The 20,761-nt window shown below is 41.8% G+C and overlaps 1 protein-coding gene across 4 annotated transcripts in view; it reads left to right on the top strand.

Annotated features, from left to right (window-relative positions):
• Positions 1-20,761, top strand: part of OCA2 (OCA2 melanosomal transmembrane protein) — a 504,704-nt gene that overhangs the window by 293,981 nt on the left and 189,962 nt on the right. For 3 of the 4 annotated variants that reach the window (XM_047738792.1, XM_047738793.1, XM_047738794.1), the window contains 2 exons: positions 2,103-2,162; positions 2,765-2,869. The exons of the other annotated variant lie outside the window; for it this stretch is intronic. In XM_047738792.1, coding sequence (XP_047594748.1) covers positions 2,103-2,162; positions 2,765-2,869 — 165 coding nt within the window. The remainder of the gene's footprint in view (positions 1-2,102; positions 2,163-2,764; positions 2,870-20,761) is intronic. 4 annotated transcript variants of the gene reach the window in all.

The raw sequence follows: 20,761 nt of genomic DNA, 5'->3' as shown, positions 1-20,761 counted from the left end.
ATTCCTTATGTTCCACATAAAAACCATATGATATGAAACCATGTGATAATTGTCTTTCTCTGCTTGATTTATTTCACTTGTCATTATCCCTTCCAGTTCCTTCCATGTTGATGGAAATGGTGGATATTCATCCTTTCTGATGACAGAGTAATATTCCATTGTATATATAGACCACACCTTTTCCATTCATCTGTTAATGGGGCGTTCTTGTCTCCTTCCACAGTTTGACTATTGGGACATTGCTGCTATGAACATTAGGGTGTATGTGCCCCTTATTTTCAGTAATCTGTATCTTTGGAGTAAATACCTAATATTGCAATGCTGGTCATAGAGTAGCTCTATTTTTAACTTCTTGAGGAACCTCAATACTGCTTTCCAAGTGGCTATACCAGTTTGCATTCCCACCAACAATGAAGAGGGTTTCACATCCTCTCCAACATCTGTTCTTTCTTACTTTGTCAATTTTTGCCATTCTAACTGGTGTAAGGTGGTATCTCATTGTGGTTTTGATTTGAATTTCCCTGATGGCAAATGATGTTGAGCATTTTTTCATGTGTCTGTTAGCCATTTGTATGTCTTATTTGGAGAAGAGTCTCTTCATGTCTTCTGCCTATTTCTTGACTTGATTATTTGTTTTTTGGGTAGCAGGAAATTTTAATCTGTTTTAGACCTCTGGCTTTTCTTTCAATCAATAGTATAGAATGAAATAAAATGACTACATGTGATTGTGTTTTGCAAATTAAAATTTTTATTTATTATGGATTATTATTAATTATTATGAGTGTTTCTTATCAAGTGGTCAGGGCTTATTTTGTAGCACTGTTGGCACTGTCTGGAGACATTTTTCGTTTTCACACTGGGGACTGGAAGTCAGGGATGTTAAACATCCCATAATGTATAGGATAGCTGCTGCAATAAAGAATGATTTATTTCCTAAGATCAACACTGCTGACTTGATTTATGAACAGTTTTATATAAATAGATTTATCTTTGTGGTTTTCATGATATAATAGCATACTTGATTGAGAATTGTGATTAAAAAAACCCCAAAATTTTGTTTCCACAGTTTTTATTATTTTTTTAAAAGATTTTATTTATTTATTGACAGAGAGAGAGAGAGAGATCACAAGTAGGCAGAGAGGCAGGCAGAGAGAGAGGGGGAAGCTGAGCAGAGAGCCCAATGCAGGGCTCAATCCCAGGACCCTGAGATCATGATCTGAGCCAAAGGCAGAGGCTTAACCCACTGAACCACCCAGGCGCCCCTTCCACAGCTTTTAAATGAGGGTTAACAAACAGGTCTACATGTGGGTAGAGAAGTTGTAAACTTGTATTTAAACATGGTCTAGCTAAAGTTTTCAATATTTATAGTCATTCAGTGGTGACATCACAGTGTAAAGGCCACACTTGAGAGGTGCAAGGCAGCTGTGTCATGCCCATGTTTGGTTGTCTATTGGTGCTTACTGTCCAGGATTCATCATGGGCAGCAGAGCATCCCTTCCTTGGCTGGAACCAAGGTGGCAGCCTGAGCAAGACAGTTCTTGAACTCACCACCTTCATCTAATTTTCTTTCCTACCTTTCCTTGGACACAATTTTCTCAATTTGTCTAGTCCTGAGAAAACAGTTACATGCTTCAGTTAAATAGATCTTTTATTTTTTTTCTTTGACAGTTACAAAAACCATGCATTTTCTTTGATTCTTCTAAAACTCTAACTATGATGTTGAACTTCAAAAATAAATTTGAGATGCAACTTACTTGAATGGCCTACATGAATGACATTTCTTATGTACAGTTGAACAATGCCCCTATACACCAATATTAAAGAGATAGCATTCTATTTGAATTTAAATTTAATGTGGACAGTAGCAAATCGATGAGAAATTCCTGCCTGTGGTATTGTGCTTTCTTTTCAGTGAATCTTCAGTGTGTCTATCTGATAGTAAATTATTTATAGACTGTGTACTTATGTCTGATCCTTCATAAGACATGAGAGCCTGAACTTGCCTTATGTTCACTTGTTTTCATTTTAAAGATTTTTTGAAAAAAATTGCACATAATCTTGGGGTTTTAAACTGATTCTCATCATATATCCATTTCTTCTAGGCACTGGCACATCTCCACTTAATAGAATATGTTGGAGAACAGACTGCTTTGCTAATAAAGGTACATTAAATACTGCAATAGAATGTGTTTCATCCACTGTTACTTTGATTTGTTAAAAAAAAAATCTGGTTAAGAATATGTCACAGATTATGTAAAAATTATAGCAGGGAACATTTTTTATCCTGTGTAGCCTAGAAATGAAGGAAGACTTTTTCCAAAGAATATATAATTACAGATGCCTGCAATTTTGCTATTAGCCTTCAGTTAAAACTGTCTAAGAAGGAGAGCAAAAGGGACAGCAGTGTTGATAAATGAATGCACAGACACAGGGCTCTGCCAGGAGGTAAGTTTTGTGTAATTAGTGTGTGCTGCCACCAAGAATGGGGCCACCCTTCTCCCCTTCCCAGGGGCTGGTTGGCTTAGGTGTGGCTAGGAATCATTCTTCTTAGTTTCTTGTAGACCTTGCTGAGGCTTATGGTATTAGCCAGGAAAGCCCAGGCTAGTCCTGTTTGTACGCCTGGGTCTGCCTTGGTCTTCTCTTGTGTGAAAGGACAGACTGATAGCCCTGTGAGCTCCACATGTCTTACCATCATCTCCTCAATGTATGTGATTTATCAATGCCTCCATGATATGTAGCACTGGTACTCTCTGCTCCCTTCCAGATGGTCCCAGAGGATCAGCGCCTCACAACTGCCATCATCCTGGTGGTCTGGGTTTCAGCCATTGCATCATCCTTGATTGACAACATCCCATTCACTGCAACAATGGTGAGTTGCACCATTACTCCATGTGATAATGACCCGACTTTCAGTCTGGACATGATCTAGGCTCACCAGAGGAAGCAGAGAATGAACCTAGTCCCTTTGCTGCACTCATAGCTATAGAGGAAATTTGTGGCAAAGGTTGGGGCTAGCAGGGCCAGGAGTGCTGAGTCCACACTGTAGGCTGGAATCCATGGGCCTGCAGCTACAGTGGGTAGTACATCAGTAATTAGTTGTTTCGGGGTTAGCCCAACTGAGAGCTGCCACACCTCATGGAAAAGACAATCTGTTTATTTTTTTCTTTCTTTCTTTTTTTTTTTTAAAGAAAATTGTAAGATACCAAAGATAGGCTGGTTGAAGACAAGACATTCATTATTTATTTCCTGTGAAAACAGAATGTGTTCTCATTGGCTTGTGTGGCTTCTGGTGCTTGGCTTGGGCAGGATTTTGAGTTTTCTGTGCGGTCCTGACTGCAGCTGAAATTGGGATACACGTTAGAGGCCTTATACAAGGATGACTAGCCCAGTTTCTGCTGTGTCTTCTGACACTGCTGATAGGTGTATGGCAGAACTGTTAATTCCTGATGGATAATGTGAAGGCAGGAATGGGAGCTTGCATACAGGAACCTGAGATACTATCATGAACAAGTGAGGCCCCAGGTGTGCTAAACATGTGTGAATGCATGAAGACATGACTGGATTCTGGACAGGGGAATTTTCTCTATTCTTGTGATGTCAAAGGCCCAACCATACTCCTGCACAGCAGCCTGTGCCGGGGGTTTTCCATGATATTCATCGTCTTGTAGCACATTGGCCCAAGTGAGTAGAGTGGAGAATCTGCAGTGAGGAGTAGGGCAGTGCTTCTCTCTCTCACAGGACCTTAGGCTGACCTGGCACTCAATGTTACTCACTCATTCCCTGAGATTGTCACCTGATTGACTCTCTACTAGCTACTATTCTTCCATGGTCTGGGTTCAGTAATTCTGAGCTCATTTTGTGGCTGTTAATTTTGTGATGAAGTTCTGTGTTAGAGAAGTTGTACACATGTTGTTGAATGTCCTGGTTTGGCTCAGCAGGCACTATCATGACTGGCTGTGATGCTGTGGCCCCACAGAAGGCCAAAAACAGTGGCATTTCTCAAGCAGACTAAGGCAGCTGGGCTCTGGGCTTCTGAAACACCAGACTAGCTTGTGTGTGTCTTCCATTCTCCAGATGAGGTAGTCTCCAGAAGACCCAACATGTGTGAACTCATGACGTTACACAGTGCAGCCATAGAAAACCCTAATCTGCCTTTGGGGCTCTGTATATTCTTGAAGCTGCTATACCTGCCTCTTGGGGAAGCTTCTAGGTTTTAGGACCCAGATTCTCTCTGGGAGTGAATGAGAGGGTACCTATTGTTAGCAATGTAGGCCCCTCCATTTTCTAAAAATATTACACTTCTGATGTTTTCATTTTAACAGTTAATTTTATTACCTAAAATTTAAATTAAAAATAATCAAGAGAATCATGGAGGATAGTATAATAAATATCTGTATGCTCACCACCCAAAATGAGGAAATTCAAACATTGTATTCTCTTCGCCTTGAGTTTTCTTGTTTGTTTTATTTTTTTTTAAGATTTTTATTTATTTATTTGACAGAGATCACAAGTAGGCAGAGAGGCAGGCAGAGAGAGAGGAAGGGTAGCAGGCTCCCTGCTGAGCACAGGGCCCGATGCAGGGCTCAATCTCAGGACCCTGGGACTTGAGTTGATGGCAGAGGCCTCAACCCGGAACCCTGGGATCATGACCTGAGCTGAAAGCAGAGGCTTTAACCCACTGAGCCACCCAGGTGCCCCTGTTTGTTTTATTTTTAAGAAATAAAACAGATGAACATGACATTCTCTATTCCATGCCTTAAACTCCAGGATCATGTCCATCCTTCCCTGTACTGAGAGGACTACCCTCATGAATCTGGGACATATCCACTCACTCGATGGCTAACTATGGAGCAGACCAAGGGAAAGATCTTGGTTTATGTGAGTCAACGTGGACAGACACCAAATGCTGAGAGACCAAAGATACAGCTATTGCACAAATTGGCATGCAGCTTTCTAAAACTGCCAAATCTGTTCTGTGACTCAGCAGGTTGGTGGGTGGTGTCCACAGTGGCTGCATTAGAGGAGAACATGGGGAGCCACAGAGGTTTTCACCTTAGTCTGGAGGGCCCAAACATGTCTGGCTGGTGGGTGGAATTTCATGTTGGTGACATTCCCATGTTCTCAGCTTTGCTGTTTTCCTGGGGGCTGAACAAGAAGACCCAAGAGAATTTTATGGAAATACTATCAGGTCAATATGAGGGTAGAGATAGGTTTGCCTGCCTGTGTCCATCAGAAATGCAGTGAACACACTGGAGCTGCAACCCAGGTTCCTGTTGCTCAGCATGCAGAGGAGAGCCTGTGTTTCAGCCCAACCTCATTCTGCTGTGAGAACATGCTCTGGCTAAAGTCATTCTCCAGGTCAACAGGACACATGTCTGTAGAGATTTTAACGTGTGGAAACTTAATTAAAAAGTGTCATAAAGCTGGCAGATACATTCAGCATTTCCAGTGACTAGTAATGCTGGCAGATGTGCTGGTGGGGAGACGGAGGCTGTGCCTGACAAGTTTGTGGGGCATTTACTCAAAATTTCTTTAGAAAATTATGAGCATGATTCCATTTTCCAAGGCAGTGAGTTGGATAGACCGAACAAACAAACAAACAAACAAAAACCCCATCTCTTCCTGGGTGGTGTCTTCTCTCCAGAGTGTGTCTTTAAATTGGAGGGCATTCCTCCAGTGTTCATACTGTCAACCGTGAGCTGAGAGCATTAGGGAGGAAGCACTATTCACATTTATTCATGACCTTTCTCTTCTGCCAATGGTCAGAATAGAATACTAAATAATTCAGGAAATGCAGAAGACTTAAATTCTAACTGGCAGGATCATGCTATTGAATTTTTGCTTATTTCACAGTGTCCAGAGTCAAAAGAACTAGATCATAGATTGGCTGGATGGGGCTTCAGTGAAAATTAAAACACAAGCACAGCCAGACTTTGGAAGAGCACCCCAGGGCTTTTTGGGGATTAGATTTGTTCCTTTAAATTTTCCTTATTCATTGAGCTTTTCCCTTCATTTTGACTTTTGATTATGTTTAATGGTAATACTATTAAACAATATTTAACATTAGTAGGTCAACTTAATATTGCTATTTCATCATTGTTTAGGGAAATCAGAACAGACATGGAGCCTCTGAAGCAGGAAGCTTGAAGCCTCCCTTTCTTCTTACTCTCTGTGTCGTTAATTTCTCACTTGCTTGGGACAGAGTGTCACCCAAATGGCTGAGACCGTGAGAGACACTGAGGCTTCTGACAGTGGCTGTCCACCAGTTGGTTTGGAAATATTTCCTTTTTGTTTTGTTTTGTCTTTAACTTTTAATTAATTAATTAATTTTTAAGTAGCCTAGTGTGGGGTTCAAACTTGCAACCATGAGAGAGGCAAGACCTGAGCCTACAAGAGTTGTACATTTAACTGACTGAGCCACTCAGTCGCCCCTTTAATTTTTATTTTTTTAATTGAAGTATAGTTAACATGCAGTGTTATGTTGTTTTATATAATATAATGATTCAAAAATTCTATAAATTACTCAGTGCTTATAGCTTTAAGTGTGTTCCTTTTTTTTTTTTTTTTGTAGATGTAGTTGACACACAACGTTACATCAGTTTCAGGTGTACAACATAGTGATTTGACAAGTTTACACATTATGCTGTGTTCACCAGAGTGTAACTATCACCTGTCCCAATATATTCCTATTATTATATCATAACTGTATCATTTATGCTGTGATTTTTATTTCTGTGATTTATTCATTCCATATCTGAGCACCAGTATCTCCCACTCCCCTTCACCCATTCTGCCCAACCCTTTCCCCTCCTCCCCTCTGGCAACTAGATTGTTCTCTGTATTTATAAGTCTGATTCTGCTTTTTGTTTATTCATTTGTTGTTGTTGTTTTCTTAAATCCCACTTATTAGTGAAACCTTATGGTGTTTGTGTTTCTCAGCTTTAACAAATATTTTCATACAGGGTAATCCCATTAGCATCTGGGCTTACCTTCTTTCCCCTTCCTACCTACAGCTGATAAGGAGCTATGGGTGCCACACATGAACTCAGACCTAATTTTGTAGGCTCCTTCTTAGGTCTCCCCAGTACATTGTACTAGAGACTGTATTGGAAACCTGCAATACATTGCTAATGGTTGAGAATTCCCTGACAACCTTTCTCCATTTAAACCTTATCTTTTCAGCCTCATTTGCTTGAATAGGAAGAATTTTCAGGCTATTTTCAAGTTAAAATGTGATTATTCTTGTCCTGGATGTTGAATTCAAAGGATGGTAACTTATGCACATAATTTTTTGGGTTGTCTCTGACTTCTTGGGTCTTCATCATTATTTGTATTATCATTCAGCCTTGGTGAAAAAGTCCGTTTTTCATGGCTTGTTCTCATGTACATTCTTCCTTTAGGTCTTTGTATTCTCCTTCCTGCTACCTGCCCTGCAGGAGGTGCTAGGGCAGAGGGCAGACTGTTAGCAAAGAAAAATGCTCTTGCAGGGTGATAAAAGTCAGAAGCCTTTCACATTTGCTTTTGCTATCTACATAATCTCATTTTGTTTTCATTCATCTTTTTTCTTTTCTTTTTTTTATTGTGTTATGCTAGTCACCCTAAAATATATCATTAGTTTTTGATGTAGTGTTCCAATATTCATTGTTTATGTACAACACCCAGTTCATTTTTCATCTTTTCTTAAAACATCCAGGATCTCCCCTTGTCCTCCATGCTATTTGTTATAGTCCACAAATAAGTGAAACCATATGATAATTGACTCTCTCTGCTGGACTTATTTCACTCAGCATAATCTCTTCCAGTCCTGTCCGTGTTGCTACAAAAGGGGAGATGGAGAGGAGAAGGGAGTTGAGGGAAATTGGAAGGGGAGGTGAACCATGAGAGACTATGGACTCTGAAAAACAATCTGAAGGTTTTGAAGGGGCAGGGGGTGGGAAGTTGGGGGAACCAGGTGGTGGGTATTAGAGAGGGCACGGATTGCATGGAGCACTGGGTGTGGTGCAAAAACAATGTATAAATACTGTTACGCTGAAAGTAAATAAAAAATTAAAAAAAAAAGTAAAAAACTTTTAAAAAATAGAATTTTCATTTTCCCTTTTTTCTTTTATTTTGGAATGTATGTATTTTATTTGTTTCATTGTTATTTTACTTGGCAGAATCATTTTTGCTTTAATAAAAATAGTAATAATGGGGGGAGGAGTCAAGATGGCGGAGAAGTAGCAGGCTGAGACTACTTCGGGTAGCGGGAGATCAGCTAAATAGCTTATCTAAAGATTGCAAACACCTACAAATCCAACGGGAGATTGAAGAGAAGAAGAACAGCAATTCCAGAAACAGAAAATCAACCACTTTCTGCAAGGTAGGACTGGCGGAGAAGTGAATCCAAAGCGACGGGAAGATAGACCGCGGGGGGAGGGGCCGGCTCCCGGCGAGCAGCAGAGCAACGGAGCAAAATCAGGACTTTTAAAAGTCTGTTCCGCTGAGGGACATCGCTCCAGAGGCTTAACTGGGGTGAAGCCCAGGCGGGGTCAGTGCGGCCTCAGGTCCCGCAGGGTCGCAGAAGGATCGGGGGTGTCTCAGTGTCACAGAGCTTACCAGTATTAGAACGGGGAAGCCGGCTGCAGAGACAGAGCCGAGGAGTGACTCTCAGCTCAGGGTTGCCTTGAACAGGTCGCAGGCTCGGTCAGCTCGGAGCGCGGCCGGAGGCCAGGGTGACGGGAGTCATTTGGCGCTGTTCTCTGAGGGCACACTGAGGAGTGGGGCCCCGGGCTCTCGGCTCCTCCGGGCCGGAGACCGGGAGGCCGCCATATTTATTCCCGTCCTCCGGACTCTACGGAAAGCGCTCAGGGAACAAAAGCTCCCGAAAGCGAACCCGAGCGGATGACTCAGCGAGGCCCCGGGTAAGGGCGGTGCAACTCCGCCTGGGGCAAAGACGCTTGAGAATCACTACAACGGGCCCCTCCCCCAGAAGATCTACGGGAAACCCAGCCAGGACCAAGTTCACCTACCAAGGAGAACGGCGGAATTCCAGAGGAGAAGAAAGCAAAGCACGGAACTCATGGCTTTCTCCCCATGATTTTTTAGCCTTGCAGTTAATTTAATTTTTTTTCTTTTTCAATTTTTTTTTCTTTTTCTCTTCTTCTGCTAAATTTTTTTTAACTTTTACCGTTTTCTTTTTTTAACGTTTTTTAAATAGTTTATCTAATATATATATATTTTTTCCTCTTTTTATATTTTTTCTTTATCGGCTTTCTTTTTTTTAATAGTTTTTTTTCTTTCTTTCTTTCTGAACCCCTTTATATCCCCTTTCTCCCCCCTCACAATTCAGGATCTCTTCTGATTTGGCTAAAGCATATTTTCCTGGGGTTGTTGCCACCCTTTTAGTATTTTACTTGCTCCTTCATAAACTCTTATCTGGACAAAATGACAAGGCGGAAAAATTCACAACAAAAAAAAGAACAAGAGGCAATACCAAAGGCTAGGGACCTAATCAATAGAGACATTGGTAATATGTCAGATATAGAGTTCAGAATGATGATTCTCAAGGTTCTAGCCGGGCTTGAAAAAGGCATGGAAGATATTAGAGCAACCCTCTCGGGAGATATAAAAGCCCTTTCTGGAGAAATAAAAGAACTAAAATCTAACCAAGTTGAAATCAAAAAAGCTATTAATGAGGTGCAATCAAAATTGGAGGCTCTCACTGCTAGGATAAATGAGGCAGAAGAAAGAATTAGCGATATAGAAGACCAAATGACAGAGAATAAAGAAGCTGAGCAAAAGAGGGACAAACAGCTACTGGACCACGAGGGGAGAATTCGAGAGATAAGTGACACCATAAGATGAAACAACATTAGAATAATTGGGATTCCAGAAGAAGAGGAAATAGAGAGGGGAGCAGAAGGTATATTGGAGAGAATTATTGGAGAGAATTTCCCCAATATGGCAAAGGGAACAAGCATCAAAATCCAGGAGGTTCAGAGAACCCCCCTCAAAATCAATAAGAATAGGTCCACACCCCGTCACCTAATAGTAAAATTGACAAGTCTTAGTGACAAAGAGAAGATCCTGAAAGCAGCCCGGGAAAAGAAGTCTGTAACGTACAATGGTAAAAATATTAGATTGGCAGCAGACTTATCTACAGAGACCTGGCAGGCCAGAAAGAGCTGGCATGATATATTCAGAGTACTAAATGAGAAAAACATGCAGCCAAGAATACTATATCCAGCTAGGCTATCATTGAAAATAGACGGAGAGATTAAAAGCTTCCAGGACAAACAAAAACTGAAAGAATTTGCAAATACCAAACCAGCTCTACAGGAAATATTGAAAGGGGTCCTCTAAGCAAAGAGAGACCCTCAAAGTAGTAGATCAGAAAGAAACAGAGACAATACACAATAACAGTCACCTTACAGGCAATACAATGGCACTAAATTCATATCTCTCAATACTTACCCTGAATGTTAATGGGCTAAATGCCCCAATCAAAAGACACAGGGTATCAGAATGGATAAAAAAACAAAAACCATCTATATGTTGCCTACAAGAAACTCATCTTAAACCCGAAGACACCTCCAGGTTTAAAGTGAGGGGGTGGAAAAGAATTTACCATGCTAATGGACATCAGAAGAAAGCAGGAGTGGCAATCCTTATATCAGATCAATTAGATTTTAAGCCAAAGATTATAATAAGAGATGAGGAAGGACACTATATCATACTCAAAGGAACTGTCCAACAAGAAGATCTAACAATTTTAAATATCTATGCCCCTAACGTGGGAGCAGCCACCTATATAAACCAATTAATAACAAATTAAAGAAACACATCGACAATAATACAATAATAGTAGGGGATTTTAACACTCCCCTCACTGAAATGGACAGATCATCCAAGCAAAAGATCAACAAGGAAATCAAGGCCTTAAATGACACACTGGACCAGATGGACATCACAGATATATTCAGAACATTTCATCCCAAAGCAACAGAATACACATTCTTCTCTAGTGCACATGGAACATTCTCCAGAATAGATCACATTCTTGGTCCTAAATCAAGTCTCAACCGGTATCAAAAGATTGGAATCCTTCCAGGCATATTTTCAGACCACAATGCTTTAAAGCTAGAACTCAATAACAAGAGGAAATTTGGAAAGAACCCAAATACATGGAGACTAAACAGCATCCTTCTAAAGAATGAATGGGTCAACCAGGAAATTAAAGAAGAATTGAAAAAATTTATGGAAACAAATGATAATGAAAACACAACAGTTCAGAATCTGTGGGACACAACAAAGGCAGTCCTGAGAGGAAAATATATAGCGGTACAAGCCTTTCTCAAGAAACAAGAAAGGTCTCAGGTACACAACCTAACCCTACACCTAAAGGAGCTGGAGAAAGAACAAGAAAGAAACCCTAAACCCAGCAGGAGAAGAGAAATCATAAAGATCAGAGCAGAAATCAATGAAATAGAAACCAAAAAAACAATAGAACAAATCAACGAAACTAGGAGCTGGTTCTTTGAAAGAATTAATAAGATTGATAAACCCCTGGCCAGACTTATCAAAAAGAAAAGAGAGAGGACCCAAATAAATAAAATCATGAATGAAAGAGGAGAGATCACAACGAACACCAAAGAAATACAGACAATTATAAGAACATACTATAAGCAACTCTACACCAACAAATTTGACAATCTGGAAGAAATGGATGCATTCCTAGAGACATATAAACTACCACAACTGAACCAGGAAGAAATAGAAAGCCTGAACAGACCCATAACCAGTAAGGAGATTGAAACAGTCATCAAAAATCTCCAAACAAACAAAAGCCCAGGGCCAGACGGCTTCCCGGGGGAATTCTACCAAACATTTAAAGAAGAACTAATTCCTATTCTCCTGAAACTGTTCCAAAAAATAGCAATAGAAAGAAAACTTCCAAACTCATTTTATGAGGCCAGCATCACCTTGATCCCAAAACCAGACAAGGATCCCAACAAAAAAGAGAACTACAGACCAATATCCTTGATGAACACAGATGTAAAAATTCTCGCCAAAATACTAGCCAATAGGATTCAACAGTACGTTAAAAGGATTATTCACCACGACCAAGTGGGATTTATTCCAGGGCTGCAAGGCTGGTTCAACATCCGCAAATCAATCAATGTGATACAACACATTAATAAAAGAAAGAACAAGAACCATATGATACTCTCCATAGATGCTGAAAAAGCATTTGACAAAGTACAGCATCCCTTCCTGATCAAAACTCTTCAAAGTGTAGGGATAGACGGCACATACCTCAATATTATCAAAGCCATCTATGAAAAACCCACCGGAAATATCATTCTCAATGGAGAAAAACTGAAAGCTTTTCCGCTAAGGTCAGGAACACGGCAGGGATGTCCGTTATCACCACTGCTATTCAACATAGTACTAGAAGTCCTAGCCTCAGCAATCAGACAACAAAAGGAAATTAAAGGCATCCAAATCGGCAAAGAAGAAGTCAAACTATCACTCTTCGCAGATGATATGATACTCTATGTGGAAAACCCAAAAGACTCCACTCCAAAACTGCTAGAACTTGTACAGGAATTCAGTAAAGTGTCAGGATATAAAATCAATGCACAGAAATCAGTTGCATTTCTCTACACCAACAACAAGACAGAAGAAAGAGAAATTAAGGAGTCCATCCCATTTACAATTGCACCCAAAAGTATAAGATACCTAGGAATAAGCCTAACCAAAGAGACTAAGAATCTATACTCAGAAAACTATAAAGTACTCATGAAAGAAATTGAGGAAGACACAAAGAAATGGAAAAATGTTCCATGCTCCTGGATTGGAAGAATAAATATTGTGAAAATGTCTATGCTACCTAAAGCAATCTACACATTTAATGCAATTCCTATCAAAGTACCATCCATTTTTTTCAAAGAAATGGAACAAATAATCCTAAAATTTATATGGAACCAGAAAAGACCTCGAATAGCCAAAGGAATATTGAAAAAGAAAGCCAAAGTTGGTGGCATCACAATTGCGGACTTCAAGCTCTATTACAAAACTGTCATCATCAAGACAGCATGGTACTGGCACAAAAACAGACACATAGATCAATGGAACAGAATAGAGAGCCCAGAAATGGACCCTCACCTCTATGGTCAACTCATCTTCGACAAAGCAGGAAAGAATGTCCAATGGAACAAAGACAGCCTTTTCAATAAATGGTGTTGGGAAAATTGGACAGCCACATGCAGAAAAATGAAATTGGATCATTTCCTTACACCACACACGAAAATAGACTCAAAATGGATGAAGGATCTCAATGTGAGAAAGGAATCCATCAAAATCCTCGAGGAGAACACAGGCAGCAACCTCTTCGACGTCAGCCGCAGCAACATCTTCCTAGGAACATCACCAAAGGCAAGGGAAGCAAGGGCAAAAATGAACTTTTGGGATTTTATCAAGATCAAAAGCTTTTGCACAGCAAAGGAAACAGTGAACAAAACCAAAAGACAACTGACAGAATGGGAGAAGATATTTGCAAACGACATATCAGATAAAGGGCTAGGGTCCAAAATCTATAAAGAACTTAGCAAACTCAACACCCAAAGAACAAATAATCCAATCAAGAAATGGGCAGAGGACATGAACAGACATTTCTGCAAAGAAGACATCCAGATGGCCAACAGACACATGAAAAAGTGCTCCATATCACTCGGCATCAGGGAAATACAAATCAAAACCACCATGAGATATCACCTCACACCAGTCAGAATGGCTAAAATGAACAAGTCAGGAAATGACAGATGCTGGCGAGGATGCGGAGAAAGGGGAACCCTCCTACACTGTTGGTGGGAATGCAAGCTGGTGCAACCACTCTGGAAGACAGCATGGAGCTTCCTCAAAATGTTGAACATAGAACTACCCTATGACCCTGCAATTGCACTGCTGGGTATTTACTCTAAAGATACAAACATAGTGATCCGAAGGGGCACATGCACCCGAATGTTTATAGCAGCAATGTCTACAATAGCCAAACTATGGAAAGAACCTAGATGTCCATCAACAGATGAATGGATAAAGAAGATGTGGTATATATACACAATGGAATACTATGCAGCCATCAAAAGAAATGAAATCTTGCCATTTGCGACGACGTGGATGGAACTAGAGGGTATCATGCTTAGCGAAATAAGTCAATCGGAGAAAGACAACTATCATATGATCTCCCTGATATGAGGGAGAGGAGATGCAACATGGGGGGTCGAGGGGGTAGGAGAAGAGTAAATGAAACAAGATGGGATTGGGAGGGAGACAAACCATAAGTGACTCTTAATCTCACAAAACAAACTGAGGGTTGATGGGGGGAGGGGGTTGGGAGAGGGGGTGGGGTTATGGATATCAGGGAGGGTATGTGCTATGGTGAGTGTTGTGAAGTGTGTAAACCTGGCGATTCGCAGACCTGTACCCCTGGGGATAAAAATATATGTTTATAAAGCTGTAAAAAAAAAAAAAAAGAAAGAAAGGATGAATCCCCAAGTTTTGTAGCAACATGGACGGGACTGGAAGAGATTATGCTGAGTGAAATAAGTCAAGCAGAGAGAGTCAATTATCATATGGTTTCACTTATTTGTGGAGCATAACAAATAGCATGGAGGACAAGGGGAGATGGAGAGGAGAAGGGAGTTGAGGGAAATTGGAAGGGGAGGTGAACCATGAGAGACTATGGACTCTGAAAAACGAGCTGAGAATTTTGAAGGGGTGGGGGGTGGGAGGTTGGGGGCACCAGGTGGTGGGTATTGTAGAGGGCACGGATTGCATGGAGCACTGGGTGTGGTGCAAAAATAATGAATACTGTTATGCTGAAAAAAATAAAAATATTAAAAAAAATAGTAATAATGGTAATATTGATTATATATATGATAATATAAATATTACAATACAGAAATAATTTTTATATATATGGAAAAAAATCCAGGATCAAAATAATGTGGAGGGTCGAACCTGGTCCAGCAGATTGCATTTGGGTTTAATAACATGAGCATTTATAGCAATAAACAGTTCAGGTTGTGGAGAAGGTGGGCCTGGGCTTGAATCCCAGCTCTATCATAGTGCAGGCTGAGAACACACTGGGTTAGAGAAACAGAAATGACAGCAGCAGAGATGCTATTTTCCCCATTAGGTTGGTGGAGCTCCTGCAGTTGGATCACTGTGGTACTGGCAGGCTGTCAGGTTGGAAGTCAGTCGTTTGGGGCAGTGCACACCTTTTTGGGAGGGGCTTCCCCTTCCCAAAGAGAATGACTTCTGAGGGGCCCTGCAGTGCCTAGGCTGAGGAGAGCTGGTGTGGTGGGGACAGGAAGGGCAGGTGCTGTGGGCATAGGGAGAGGGCCCTGCAGTGCCTTCACCTTCCATGATGCAAGGACTGGTCACTACGCTACCTGATCCTAGTTCCATGGAACCCAAGTGGCACATTTGGGACACTAGTAGCCTCAGAGAAGGTTGATCACAACATGTTCCAGAGACATAGGAAAACAAACAATAAATTGTGATAACACTTTCTGGAACTAAAACCCATAACTTTTAAAAAATGAATAATGAATTGAAGAAGAGTCAGTGTGTTAGGCCTGAGTTAGTGGGTTTGAAGCCAAGTGAAAGAGCTAACTAAAAGTACAGAGCAAAAGTACAAAGGAACAAAATCATGAAGAAAGATAAGAGATTTGGTCAGAACCAGAAGACCAAGCATGGTAATGATAGGAGTTCCAGGAAGAAGAAAAGGAATGCATTGCATTGACAATGTGCAGCCATTCCATCTCAAGTGGGGTCTTGGTGGCAGCAGCCTTGGAGTTTGTACAAATGCATGCCTTGGCTAGTCAGAACTGTCAAGTCAGAACCTGCACCTGGACAAGATGCTGGGTGACCACCTGCACATGTACATTGGAGATGTGCTGGTCTGGGCCAAGGCTCCAACCAGGGGTGTTCCCCTACAACTATCAATATGCCTGCCATTGCAGAACGATGATCCCACCCTCTCCATTCTCAGGATCCCCTGTGAAGATGCAAGCCATCCTTAGGTGGCTTATTAAATTCCACACAAAAGAAATCCAACTAGGTAGTTGGTAATTCCTCACAGGTTCAAGCACTTTCCCTTCTCTCAGAGATGGCTGGGACAAAAGCTGAGTGTCCAGATTTAATGTCTCACCTGGGGAGGGTCCGCAGGCATCAGCAGCAAAATGACAACAAGCAAGAGTGCTAGCTGAGGATAAGTGAACACTGACCTCAGTGGTGGTGGGTTTAAGGAAGGCAGGTGGTAGGTACAGGGAGGGTAGGTGTGGTGGAGTAGAGGGAGAGCAGGTGTGCTAGGCCAGGGAGAGGAGGTGTGGTGGGGGCAGGAAGGGCAGGTGCTGTGGGCATAGGGAGGGCAAGGTGTGCTGGGTCAGAGAGAGGGCAGTACCTGTCCAGGTGTGATGCAACTTCTCCCTGCAGGGAAGTAGGCTTGGTGTATAAACTCATTTGATTTTTCAAAAAAAAAATCAGGTATCACTATTTTTCTATGAAAAATTCTCAATTCTCGAATGTTGACAATAAATTCAAATTTCAAAACTGACCCTGTTGGCTTCTCCTCTTTACATTATCTTTCGCAGAGCAGGCTCTCCTCTTGGTACTCACTGTCTGATATTACACTGCGTTGTCCTAGGGCAGCTGTCCACCTGAAAGTGCTGTGCTGCCCCTTTGGCATTGCTTCATGTCCCCAGGCAGCCCCTTGCCCTGAGAACCACTATTACTTCCTGTTGTTGTCTCTCTGGTCATCTCCTGCCACATGTCTCCTTCATTCCTATAAGGGACAGCCTATCTAGCCTCCCTTTATTTATTTTTTTAAATTTTTAAAAAAATTTTTAATAAACATATAATGTACTGTTAGCCCCATGAGTACATGTCTGTGAATCACCAGGTTTACACACTTCACAGCACTCACCATAGCACATACCTTCTCCCCATGTCCATAACCCCCACCACTCTCTCCCTAGTCCCCTCTGCCTGGCCACACTCAGTTTGTTTTGTGACATTAAGAGTCTCTTATGGTTTGTCTCCCTCCCGATCCCATCTTGTTTCACTTATTCTTTTCCCACCCCCCCAACCCTCCCCCATGTTACAACTCCACTTTCTCATATCAGGGAGATCATATGATAGTTGTCTTTCTCTGACTGACTTATTTCACTAAGCATAATACCCTCTAGTTCCATCCACATCATCACAAATGGCTAGATTTCATTTCTTTTGATGGCTGCATAGTGTTCCGTTGTGTATATATACCACATCTTCTTTATCCATTCATCTGTTGATGGACATCTAGGTTCTTTCCATAGTTTGGCTATTGTGGACATTGCTGCTATTAACATTTGGGTGCATGTACGCCTTCAGATCACTATGTTTACTAGCCTCCCTTTAATTGTTAATTCTCTTGCACTCAGTCAGGCGTTATCCTTCTCAGAGTCCTGGATCGGATACTAATTGTAGGGGTTAGAGGTCAGGCAGCAAGGCATGTGTCTTCCTGCTTAGATAGCTGAAAAAGGGCTTTATATGTATTTTTAGATGAATTGATACTATAGTATTTCAATATAAGTGTAGAGATTTAAAAGAATGATGGAATGCTTTTGTTTAATAATGTAACATATGCTAGCAATTACATTCTTGGGAACTATTTTAAATTAGGATGACAAATTTTACATATTAACTTAAAATGTATGAGCTAGCCACATTTTTTTCCCCGGAATTCCTTGGGGACATAGCTGAAGTGACCAGCCCAGTGGTGGGCATTCAGCTGGGTGTTCTTGTACTGGGCTCTGTGCTGGGCTGTTGCAAGTAATATTTCACAGGGTAAGGTGATGGCTGTCCTAGGATGACCCTGTAGCAATATCAAGAAAAGAAGTTGTTTTGTGCAGACCTAAACCCAGACTAGCAATCTCAGAGGAACACAGAGGGTCCTGGCTCAGCACATCAAGCAGTGTGTGTAGCCTTGGCTGGCATCCCAATGGGCCTTGATGTAGGCAGCAGTCCAACCTCACTTGTATTTCTCCCTATGTTGGGGATCACTTGGGGTCCAGCTGGGATCAGTCCAAGCAGAGCCTTTCCCAACACCTGCATGATTTTCAATATCCAGAGGGCCATGATCCAGGATTCACTTCTCCTTGGTCTCTTTCCATGGTCTCTTTCCACGAACATCCATTGTGTAGGACTGAAAGCAGCTCATTTTGATGATGTATGGAAGATCTGGTAATTGATTCCCTTAATACTACCCATGTGCTTTAGCTCTCTTAAAGTCTTTTGTACCTCCAAAGAGAAATGTAACCCAGTTCCAGACCCTGCTTGTTTGTGGCTGATAACTTTGTGACCCAACTCAACAGTCCTTCTGGGTAATCCACCCTCCTTCATACTCTCTTTCCTCCTTAAACACCTATCTGTCATGACTATTATTATGATTATCTCTGTGTATTAATCCTAAACTTCCTTGCCTCTATTTGGCTTTATAGCCTTCCTTTGGCAAAGTACTACCTGTTGCCAGGTTAAGTCTGTCCCCTTTTCCCCCACCCCATATGCACAGACAGTGGAGCAGAGCAGCAAGTCCTACATTGCCATCTTGCTTCCCAGCCACAGCACAGCACTTCCCTCATGGCTCCTCACTGCTGCCTGCCACACAACTTCTCCCTGGGACTCATCCTCCCAAGAGTCTTGACGACTTCTGCATATGTCTTATCTCCCTTTGAGCCTCCAGTGCCTTTCCCTTCCTTCCTAGAAGTTGATGACTTTGCTTCCCCTTTGTGAAGCAAAGATGAAAGCAGTCATGTGGAGGTTTCACAAGCAATGACCACTGTAGGTGCCTAGTACATACTACATTCCTTCCAGTTATATGGAGGGGTTTCCTATTCTCAATGGAGGCCAGCCCCTCCACTCAGCACCAAAGCCACAGTTCTTTCCTCTCTAATGTGTTTTTCACTTTCCACTGCATCATTCTTTTTTTTTAAAGGTTTTATTTATTTATTTGAAGGACAGAGATCACAAATAGGCAGAGAGGCAGGAAGAGAGAGAGGGGGAGAAGCAGGCTCCCTGTGGAGCAGAGAGCCCGATGCGCGGCTCGATCCCAGGACCCTAGGATCATGACCTGAGCCGAATGCAGAGGCTTTAACCCACTGAGCCACCCAGGTGCCCTCCAGTGCATCATTCTTATCAAGATCTAAACATGCTACCATCTCCCTCTCATGAAGAACCTCAGTGAGCCATACAACTCTGTGACTCCCTTCCCTTTCTTCTACTTCCTTTAACAGCCAAACTCTTTGAAATCACTGTCTATCCTTGCCATCCTCATCTTGCTGTAATCTCTCTTCATTTTTCTCTTGACCCCACTGCAAGACTTCCTGATATTCACCCTTGTGAGAAATCCAGTGATGCTCCTGGTTCTCTTCTAACCTAGCCTGTCAGCAGCACATTGTGGAGACAACCTCTCTCCTCCTTGTGCCCCTTTTCCTGTTTGGCTCCTCAAGGTTCTCCTCTTATTCATGCAGCCACTCCTTCTTTGTCTTCTTCCAACGGCCTTCTTCACCTTTCAGTTCCCAAACACTGGACTCAGTTATGGCCACTTCATTCCCTAGACTCATTGCAAGTGGCCATATCCAAATTCATGCTTTAAATTCCATCTACTCCTGGGCTTCTCTGCAGACTCCAGGACTCAGGCATCCAGTTGCCCCTTCACCTCTCCACTGAGCTAAAACATGCATCTCAAACTTAATATGCCCCAAATCAAATCCTGATGTGTTCTTCCCCAACCTTACTCATTTCCATAAAAATGTCATTTTCTCAGTTTCTCAGGGCTCTAAATCCTAGAACCAGTCTGAGCCCTTGCTTTTTCTTACAACATACAGCCAGCTGTCCCTTGAAGCTTCTAAATATGGCCAATTTCCATAGCCTTTATCACTGCCCTAAAATCCTAGCCAACATTCCCCACCTGTGTATTGCAGTCACCTTCAAATTGTTCTGTTTTCCACTCTTTCTCTACCCCCAAGCATCCATTCTCCACTGAGGATTCCCACTTTCCTCAACACAACTCAGAGTTTCGCAGTGCCTACATGCCTTGCTGATCTGGCCATAGTCACCTCTGATGTCACTTCCTATCAGTCTTCTCTTTATCCATTTAGCTCCAGCTACACTGACCTCCATAGCTTTCCTTGGACATGTCAAGCAAGCTCCTGCCTTTGTACTTTCTATTCCTTCAGGCTGAGACTCTTTGCACAGATCGTTAGGAGCTTAGTCTTACCTCCTCACCTTTCATTAAGTTTTCTTAAAGTATTGCCCAGTGCTAAAGTGTTGCCCCCATCTCCTTTTTGCTTATTTTTTCTCCACTTTTTAAAATATTATGTTATGTTAGTCACAATACAGTACATCATTAGCTTTTGGAGTGTTCCATGACTGACTGACTGCATATAGCAGTGAGTGCTCCTTGCAATATGTGCCTTCCTTAATACCTATCATGAGGCCAACCCATTCCTCCACCCCTTTACCTCTGAAACCCTCAGGTTGTTTCCCAGGGTTCATAGTCTCTCATGGTTCATCTTCCCCTCTGATTTCCCCCCACTTCATTTTTCTCTTCCTTCCCCTAATGTCCTCAGTGCTATTCCTTATGTTCCACATGTAAGTGAAACCATATGATAATTGTCTTTCTCTGCCTGACTTATTTCACTTAGCGTAATCCCCTCCAGTTCCATCCAAGTCAGTG

This window comes from Lutra lutra, chromosome 7 (genome assembly GCF_902655055.1).
Source record: "Lutra lutra chromosome 7, mLutLut1.2, whole genome shotgun sequence".
NCBI classification, from domain to species: Eukaryota; Metazoa; Chordata; class Mammalia; order Carnivora; family Mustelidae; genus Lutra; species Lutra lutra.
This window is presented reverse-complemented; position numbering and strand designations above follow the sequence as displayed.